This window comes from Bison bison, unplaced genomic scaffold, assembly GCF_000754665.1.
Source record: "Bison bison bison isolate TAMUID 2011002044 unplaced genomic scaffold, Bison_UMD1.0 scf7180017862275, whole genome shotgun sequence".
Lineage (NCBI taxonomy): Eukaryota > Metazoa > Chordata > Mammalia > Artiodactyla > Bovidae > Bison > Bison bison.
In genome coordinates, this window is record NW_011492847.1 from 663,458 (window position 1) to 672,935 (window position 9,478).

Consider the following 9,478-nt stretch of genomic DNA (forward strand, 5'->3'; position numbering starts at 1 on the left):
CCCCCCAAAATAAAGTCTGACACTGTTTCCACTGATTCCCCATCTATTTGCCATGAAGTGATGGGACCAGATGCCATGATCTTCGTTTTCTGAATGTTGAGCTTTAAGCCAACTTTTTCACTCTCCACTTTCACTTTCATCAAGAGGCTTTTGAGTTCCTCTTCACTTTCTGCCATAAGGGTGGTGTCATCTGTATACCTGAGGTTATTGATATTTCTCCCGGTAATCTTGATTCCAGCATGCCTGTTTCATCACCCCTTAAAGAGACCTGTATCTGTTAGCAGTCATTCCCCATTCCCTCCTACCCCCACCCCTGGCAAACACTAATCTGCTTTATGTCTTTATGGATTTGTCTATGGACATTTCATATACATGGGATCATACCATATATGGCTTTTCAAACCTGGTTTCTTTCACTAATAATCTCTTCTTTTCCCAAGATCAGAGACTTAGAGCTGACACCACTGAGGGGTTTTAATCATTTCTTTTAATCCTAATTTAGGGGCTAACTTTTGTCTGTTACTATAAGACTGCCACCGGCAGCCACCGTTGACCATAATTTCTAACTTTTGAGAAAATGTATTACCCACTTGGAGGAATGGGGAGCATAGACTACTGTGTGCAGGTAGCATGGAGGAATTTGTGGATACACATTTTAGTAGGGGACTAGGTTTCCTTTCATTATTTGTGTTGCCCTTTTCTCCTTTTATCTGGGTCACATAAGCTTCTCCTAACTTGACTTCCTGCCCTAATCACACCTGACTTATCCCTACTTGCTCATCACTGCAAGACAAATTTTTCTAAAACCCTTCTCTTTTCTCGATCTTTAATGGACTCCATTTCAAAAAAGATAAACCTCCTTAGACTAACATTCAAGGCGTCAATGGTATGATGTCAGTCCATCTTTTGAACCATATCCCTCATCCATCAGCTTCCCAGCAACTTAGTTCAGGCAAAGAGGTCTATTTTTCTTTATTCCCTAAGTGTGCCCTGTGCTTTCCTATCTCAGAACTCTTGACCATGCCCTTCCTTTAGCCTGGACAAGTCTTCTCCATTTTTTGCCATCCCTCCAAATCCTCAAAGATTCAGTTAAGTCCTTCCTGGACAGTTAATTTCACACTTGCTCCAGGGGCCCATGTGGTTGGTCCCCTCTGAGTTTTGGGTCACTCTATCAATCTTGCTTCTTCAAGCAAGTCTGGTCGCAACCCCACTGCCCTCATCTTCCCTTGCTTTATGTCTTTGCTTGTGCTTAGTTTTATCTCCCCAAAATACAGTGTGAGTTCTGGAAGGTAGAGATGTGTCCTGCTGTGTGGTCTGCAAACACAAAGCCCCCAGTAAGTGACTGCCCCTCGTTCAAGCAGGTTAACATTCTGTTTCTCTGGAGTCTCCAAGATAAAGCCAGGCCAGTGTGCTATAGATGGGGGAAAAGTGGAAACAGTGGCAGATTTTATTTTCTTGGGCTCCAAAATCACTGCAGATGGTTACTGCAGCCACAAAATTAAAAGATGCTTGCTCCTTAGAAGAAGAGCTATGACAAACCTAGACAGCATATGAAAAAGTAGAGACACTGCTTTGCCAACAAAGGTCCATATAGTCAAAACTATTATTTTTCCTATGGTAAAACCATAGGAAAAGCAATGGTAGTGATGCATAGATGTGAAAGTTGGACCATAAAGAAGGCTGAGCACTGAAGAACTGATGCTTTTGAACTGTGGTGCTGGAGAAGAGTCTTGAGAGTCCCTTGGACCTCAAGGAGATCCAACCAATCAATCCTAAAGGAAATCAGTCCTGACTATTCATTGGAAGGACTGATGCTGAAGCTGAAACTCCAATACTTTAGCCACCTGATGCAAAGAACTGACTCATTGGAAAAGACCCTGATGCTGGGAAAGATTGAAGGCAGGAGGAGAAGGGGACAACAGAGGATGAAATGGTTGAATGGCATCACCGACTCAATGGACGTGAGTTTGAACAAACTCTGAGAGATGGTGAAGGGCAGGGAAGCCTGGCATGCTGCAGTCCATGGTGGTCGCAAAGAGTTGGACCTGAGTTAGCAACTGAACAACATGTATTCTATAAACCATACGATTTCATGTTTCTTTCTTTTCTTCTTTTAGCCATACTTCCCATTGCCTCCAGCTGCTGCACCGAGGTTTCACATCATATTTCCAGAAGGCTTCTGGAAAGAGTGACGATGTGTCGCATCCAGAGAGCTGACGGGGATTGTGACTTGGCTGCTGTCATGTGAGTGCTGTTTGGCAGGAGGGCTAAACCTGCAGAATGACCATTTCTCCACCAGTGAACCATAGGTTGGGGAGACTCTGCCTGCTACCCAACATACAGATCATTATTTGAACAAGAGCAGGGAGAGTGGTGTGAATGCACACTCTGTCAGTACCAGGATGTCCAGAGCCCCACGTTAGCCCTCTGCACCCTGCATTGCAGTGATGCAGTGAAGGTGAAACGCTTTTAGTCACCAGACAATGTGCGTGACTTTCCTCAGCCAAACGAGGGATGTTCTGAGTGGGAAAAAAATTAAAATGAAAAAAAACAAATGAAAATCTGACACCTCTGTGCTGACAAGACAGCTGAAAGATATAGAGTGGTTACGACTTGGTCTCAAGTAAGATGAAATTGGACTATGTCTTATTTTGTAATCATAAGTTACATGATTACATGATAAGTCATCTCTTTCGTGTTTCCTTACATTTGACATATAAAGTTAAATGTTCTCTGTTTCCAAACTGTTTTACTACAGAACATGTTTTTACTTATCCAAAATGTAGTCCCTTAACTATGTTGTTTTTTAAAATGTTTTCCAATTTTTGGTGCCCCAGTCTTTCTAATTTTAGTGTGTTTAGTGGTATCTCATCTCAATTTTCAGAGAAGGCAATGGCACCCCACTCTAGTACTCTTGCCTGGAAAATCCCATGGACGGAGGAGCCTGGTAGGCTGCAGTCCATGTGGTCGTAAAGAGTCAAACATGACTGAGCAACTTCACTTTCACTTTTCACTTTCATGCATTGGAGAAGGAAATGGCAACCCACTCCAGTGTTCTTGCCTGGAGAATCCCAGGGATGGGGGAGCGTGGTGGGCTGCCATCTATGGGGTCGCACAGAGTCAGACACGACTGAAGCAACTTAGCAGCAGCAGCAGCATCTCAATTTTAATTTGCTCTTCTTGAACATTAGTTCCCTTAACTTTGAACATGTATAAAGACTTTAAGGTTTGAGATAAGTGTTTTAGATGCAGAAACCATTGCAAGCATTGAAATTGCATTCCGAAATAGTATGCATTATTAATCTCAATTAACTAATACAACTTAACTCACAGTGAACACACTAAATTTATTTCATTGTCCTCTTCTGCCTAGAAATAGGTCCTTTCTTTTCACACCCTTAACACAATCACTGTAATATCTGATGTCTGAGACAGCAGTTTGCTTGTTTAAAATTTCTCTATAGTGACTTCATTAACGAGTTTCTAGCTCTTTCTACACATAAACAAAACACAAAGCTGTATATCTTGGGAAGGGGGCTGAGTCTTCTTGAATCATACAGACATTATCCATTAGGAAGAAAATTTAGGATTATTAAATAAAGTTGTTTGGGAGGCTTGAGTATTTTTTTCAAAAATGGTTGTTGAAAGGCTGTTGTGCTTAGAGAAATGGGCAAAGAAATAAATTTTATAGTTATAATTATAGTGATAGTTATAATCTACAGCAGGGCCTTCCTTCAAAATCCACTGGACCGTCACTAGCTACTCTTATGTGTAAAAAAAAAAAAAAAAAACCGAGAGATCAGCCTAATGGTTTCTTAGCATCAAACTCTTCACCTAGAAATTCACAACTGAGTGGCTCAGTGCCCACCAGAATATTATGGAGCTGCAGGAGGGCAGGGAGTGTGAAAAAGACTATCCCCTTATCCTGATGGAGACACATGTGATGCAAGTGTAGGTTTAAGCAGCCTTTAAACTTGGGTTTTAAAACATCAGCACATCTTGGGTTAGGGCACTATGTTCTGGCAGCTGATTTTTCTGCTTGTATTACATTGAGGGTTTGAGGCCCCACTGAGCAGGCCTTTGAAATCCCACATGGCAGGTGTTGCTTGTGTTCCTGTGCTTTCCTCCTCCCTGGCTCCTCTGTCTGCATTCCCCCATCCAGGTCTCTCCTGTAGCCCCAGAGCCAATGCCCCTGCCTGGGGCCCCTCACTCCCCAAGCAATGCTGGCTTTGAGTCCTAGTTCTCTACCTTGCAGCCAATGGGCTTATCTGGCTGTCAGTGGGGTCCTTCTCCCCTGAGTGTCTGCTCGGATTCTTGCTGACACCACAGGGTAAGGAGAGAATTTAGTCTTTGGAAAGGGTAGGAACTTCAGCTCTTTCTTGTTTGTTGATTTGTTCGTTCTCCATATTGGTGCTATAGCCAAGTTTTCTCCTGTAATAGCTTAAGTCAAGCCAATGGGCCATAGGGATAATTAGTTTTTCTTTTGAAGACCTCTAAATCTAATACACTTAGAGAACGTGTTATCCTCCTATTAAGATGCCTCACTTCTTTTAAATTAATAATCCCACATGCTGGCTTTATTATGCTCAAGTGCATTCAAGCCTTTCCCAACTTTTCCTCCCATTTCAGAAGGCCCCACATTAGCTGATGCTTCCTCTTGGGTCATCCGGAGAAACGGCAGCCTCATCTCTATCCCCACCTAAGTTTTTTCCCGAAGAGAAGGGTGAGGGGTTTCCATTTATCCAGATACAGAAATATTGTATACATATAGCCAGCAGGATTTTCAACAATTAATAAGAGCTGGATGACATCTGATGGGGAATTAAAAGCCATGTCTTTTGTAACAAGAAATTATTCGAGGTACCAGAAATTGTGAATGGTGTTCTAGGATTCTCCTACACCATTGTCAACATTTCATAATAGAAAAATGAAAACAAGAACAATTTCTGAGACATGGTATATATCTATATTATAGTAAGATTGTTTTGTTGAAACAAAAGCAGATTGTCCTTATTTTTGAACAATTTTCAATTCATATCTATGAGTAATTACTGAATTCCTGCTGTGAACAAGGCCTTTTCAAGAGACTTCCAGGCTATTCTTCCTTCAAGGAGCATAACACCACAGAAAAAGAACAGAGTCTGAAACAACTACTCAGATAAAAGATGGAGAAAACTTAGTGCCAGAAGACAGGCAACCAGGGGCCACAGAGACTGAAGGAAAAAAAGAGGCATTTAGCTGAGAGGATCTAGAAAAACCTCATGGAGGAGGATGTGTTTAAGGTGGGCAGTGAGGAAGTCATTGGTTTTTTGGTTGGGTGCTTGGAGTCAGGACAGAGAATTGTTTTCACATGGTTTCTCTCCCTCCATCTCTCCCTTCTACTTTCCTCCTCTTCTTTCCCCCTCCTCCTACCTCTCCCCATCTCCCTTCTCCCCCTCCTCCTCCAGTTCCTTCTCCTGCTCCTTTTACCATTTTCTTTGGATGTCTGAGGAACCACAGGCAGTGCGGTAGTAAAGATTCATCCTTGTGGTCCTCAGCTTTAGGATTCAGTCTGTGTCCAGACACACACTGTCCCAAAGTGGGAACTGCCTACCAGTTCACTAAGTTTTTACTTACTTGTACCATCTATCAGTGATTTTTTTTTTTTTCTTCCCTTCTTGGCAGCCTTCATGTCAAGCGCAGAAGAGTCTGTGTCAGCCCGCACAATCACGTTATTAAGCAGTGGATGAACGAACAAGCAGCCAAGAAAGAGGCTAAAGGCAACATTTGCCATAAGAAGAGACACCACGGGAGGAGGAACAGTAAAGGGACACATCGGGAAAGGCAGGAAACACATGGCCACAAAACGCCTTATTAGAGAAGGTACAGATGAAGCTGCACAGAGGAGTGCTGAGTGAACCTGGCCGTGGCTGGTTATAAAAATATCATGTGAATCTTCCCTATTGGGAGCCAACAGGGCAAAACAAAATATATTTTTCAAGGGGATAACTATACAGATGCAAACGTAGCCAGTAATATACTCAACTGAAAAAATGAAGTGAAAAGAGAATACTTATCTTCACATATTTGAGGAGCAACATACAGATCTAATTTCTCCACCTTTTTTACTATAACGTTTTCCAAATCTGCAAAGAAGTTGAAAGAGTGGTACTGCGAACATCTGCATGCCTTTACCTAGATTAATTCTTGTTAATATTCTGCCATATTTGTTTTTTCTCTCTCTTCTCTCCTTGTACATGTATATATAAAACATTATATATACAAAGTTAAAATTTTTTCCTGAACCATTTTGAAAACAAGTTACAAACATCATGACACTTCACTCCTAAATTTTTTTAGTGTTTCAACTTGACATCTGTCAAGAATAAAGACATTTTCTATAAAATAGTGCCATCAGCTTTATACCTAAAAAAGGCAGCAGTTTAATCATCTATATGATATAATATATATGTCCATATTCCACAATCATATATATGTTTATATTCTAATATATGAATGTATATATGAAATATGAACATATATATCCGACCCAGGGATTGAACCCAGGTTTCCTGCATTGCAGACAGGTTCTTTACCATCTTGGGAAGATCCCCTGGAGGAGGCCATGGCAATCCACTCCAGTATTCTTGCCTGGAGAATCCCATGGACAGAGAAGCCTGGTAGGTTACAGTTCATGGGGTCGCAAAGACTCTACTGAGTAACTAACTACTTTTCAGGATCACATTCAGATTTAGCATTTTTGGTAAGAATTCTTCCTATGTGAATTTCCATATTTCCTAGTGCACTATTTAGAGTTTGTGAACAGTGAAGTTCATTCTTTACACAGAAGACTGGATTGACAAATTCTGATGCTAAAAACAAAAAAGCCTGGTTTGTTCTGGGAGCCACCTGCCTCCTACAGTCAATTGTTGGAGCAGACTAGTCAGGGGTCCAGAGATGGGTCCTGTGTGAGATGATTTCACAGTTTCCTAAACAAGGAGCCTACATCCTTTCATTCCTAACACAGCTTTACCACACCTTGCGGGTCGATCCCCAAGGCTCTGCTAATCTTTTGGCTTCCTTGCTCACAGAGGCTGTAGAATAAGAGGTAGTTTTCGTAAACACCCACCAGATGGCAGGAGCAGAGCGTGCACTCAGCCAAGTGTCAGGCGTCTGGCTCTTCCTGTGGGCCACCCCTAGGTAGTTGCCCGGAGGTGCTGAACCTGATGCAGGCTAAAACTATCACCAAACGACAGTCCGTCTAATATTCCTCATGAACACCAATTTAGCATCAGTGAGCTTTGTATTAATATTTCTAATTTTTGAATGAGGAAACCAGAGGCTTATGGGGTAAAATGACTTCCCCAAGGGCGCATGGTAAGTGGCAGGGACAAGCCGTGTCCCCAGGTCTCCAGGTCTCCTGTTCTCCCATCAGCCCCAGCAGTGGACCCTAGAAGGTGGGCACCTACCTGGAGGTGGGCAGAGGAGGAGGAATGCAGGTAAAGATCTGTGCATCTGGAGCTCCAAAAGGGCCAGAGATGCCTGCGGACAGTTTTACCTGAGTCTAGGAGAAGGCAATGGCACCCCACTCCAGTACTCTTGCCTGGAAAATCCCATGGACGGAGGAGCCTGGTGGGCTGCTGTCCATGGGGTCGCTAAGAGTTGGACACGACTGAGCAATTTCACTTTCACTTTTCACTTTCATGCTTTGGAGAAGGAAATCGCAACCCACTCCAGTGTTCTTGCCTGGAGAATCCCAGGGACCGGGGAGCCTGGTGGGCTGCCATCTACAGGGTAGCACAGAGTCAGACACGACTGAAGCAACTTAGCAGCAGCAGCAGCAAGGCAGTGAAGGAAACTGCACACTGTTCATGGCCTTCATTTTGCAAAATCTCCCTCACTAGTGTCTTCTTTTCAACTTAAAGACAGATTTTGTCAAAAAATACAGGCTTTTCCATCATGCTTTTTAATATGATAATACGATAAAATGGGTAATCCTGAGGAAAATGATTCCTAAATAGCTTAGTCTGTTCCACCTGCTTTAATAAAATACCACAGACTGAGGGACTTATAGTCAGCAAACATTTATTTCTCACAGTTCTGGAGGCAGGGCCGTCCAGGATGGTGGTGTGGCAGATTCAGTGTCTTGGTGGGGGGGCTGTCTTCTGAGCTGAAGACTGCTGACTCCTCCCTCTCCGTGTCCTCACGTGGTGGAGACGACTGGGAGCTCTCTGGACCCACTGTTACAGGGAAGGAATCCCAAAGACACCACCTACTAATATCATCCTCTTTGGGAATTAAGATTTCAATGTACGAGGGTTTTTTTATTTAAGTCGCTCAGTCATGTCCAACTGTTTGTGACCCCATGGACTGTAGCCCGCCAGGCTCCTCTGTCTATGGGATTCTCCAGGCAGGAATACTGGAGTGGGTTCCCATTCCCTTCTCCAGGGGATCTTCCCAATCCAGGGATCAAACCCAATTCAGGAGATACAAACATTCAGACCATAGCACTAAATACTCTTTTTTGATCCCATAGTCCCATAGACGCTTGAAGGTCCAAGCGTCTTCAAGTTTCAGGTTCTAAAAACTTTAAAAAATTTACATTAAATTTGTAATGTAAATACAATATTAATTAATGTATTGTAAATTAAAAATTAAATAATGTAATTTACATTACATTAAATCTCAGTTCAGTTCAGTCACACAGTTGTGTCTGACTCACCGTGACCCCATGGACTACAGCATGATAGGCTTCCCTGTCCATCACCAGCTCCCAGAGTTTACTTAAACTCATGTCCATCGAGTTGGTGATGCCATCCAACCATCTCATCCTCTGTCGTCCCCTTCTCCTCCTGCCCTCAATCTTTCCCAACATCAGGGTCTTTTCCAATGAGTCAGTTCTTCGAATCAGGTGGCCAAAGTAGTGGAGTTTCAGCCTCAGCATCAGTCCTTCCAATGAATACTCAGGACTGATTTCCTTTTGGATTGACTGGTTTGATCTCCTTGCAATCCAAGGGACTCTCAAGAGTCTTCTCCAACACCATAGTTCAAAAGCATCAATTCTTTGGCACTCAGCTTTCTTTATAGTCCAACTCTCACATCCATACATGACTACTGGCAAAACCAAAGCTTTGACTAGATGGACCTTTGTTGGCAAAGTAATGTCTCTGCTTTTTAATATGCTGTCTGCTGCTGCTGCTGCTGCTGCTGCTAAGTCACTTCAGTCGTGTCCGACTCTGTGTGACCCCATAGACATCAGCCCACTAGGCTCTCCTGCCCCTGGGATTCTCCAGGCAAGAACACTGGAGTAGGTTGCCATTTCCTTCTCCAGTGCATGAAAGTGAAAAAGTGAAAGTGAAGTCGCTCAGTCGTGTCCGACTCTTAGCGACCCCGTGGACTGCAGCCCACCAGGCTCCTCCATCCATGGGATTTTCCAGGCAAGAGTACTGGAGTGGGGTGCCATTGCCTTCTCCAATATGCTGTCTAGGTTACATTAAAT

The 9,478-nt window shown here is 43.1% G+C and overlaps 1 protein-coding gene across 6 annotated transcripts in view; it reads left to right on the plus strand.

The window, feature by feature from the left end:
- CCL28 (chemokine (C-C motif) ligand 28) overlaps positions 1-9,478 on the plus strand; it is a 49,487-nt gene that overhangs the window by 25,180 nt on the left and 14,829 nt on the right. For 4 of the 6 annotated variants that reach the window (XM_010832795.1, XM_010832797.1, XM_010832799.1 and 1 more), the window contains 2 exons: positions 2,118-2,244; positions 5,665-6,385. In XM_010832795.1, coding sequence (XP_010831097.1) covers positions 2,118-2,244; positions 5,665-5,857 — 320 coding nt within the window. In that variant the 3' untranslated portion in view covers positions 5,858-6,385. Of the gene's footprint in view, positions 1-2,117; positions 2,245-5,664; positions 6,386-9,478 lie in introns of those variants that run through there. The other 2 variants (XR_824627.1, XM_010832796.1) reach the window with 1 other exon arrangement.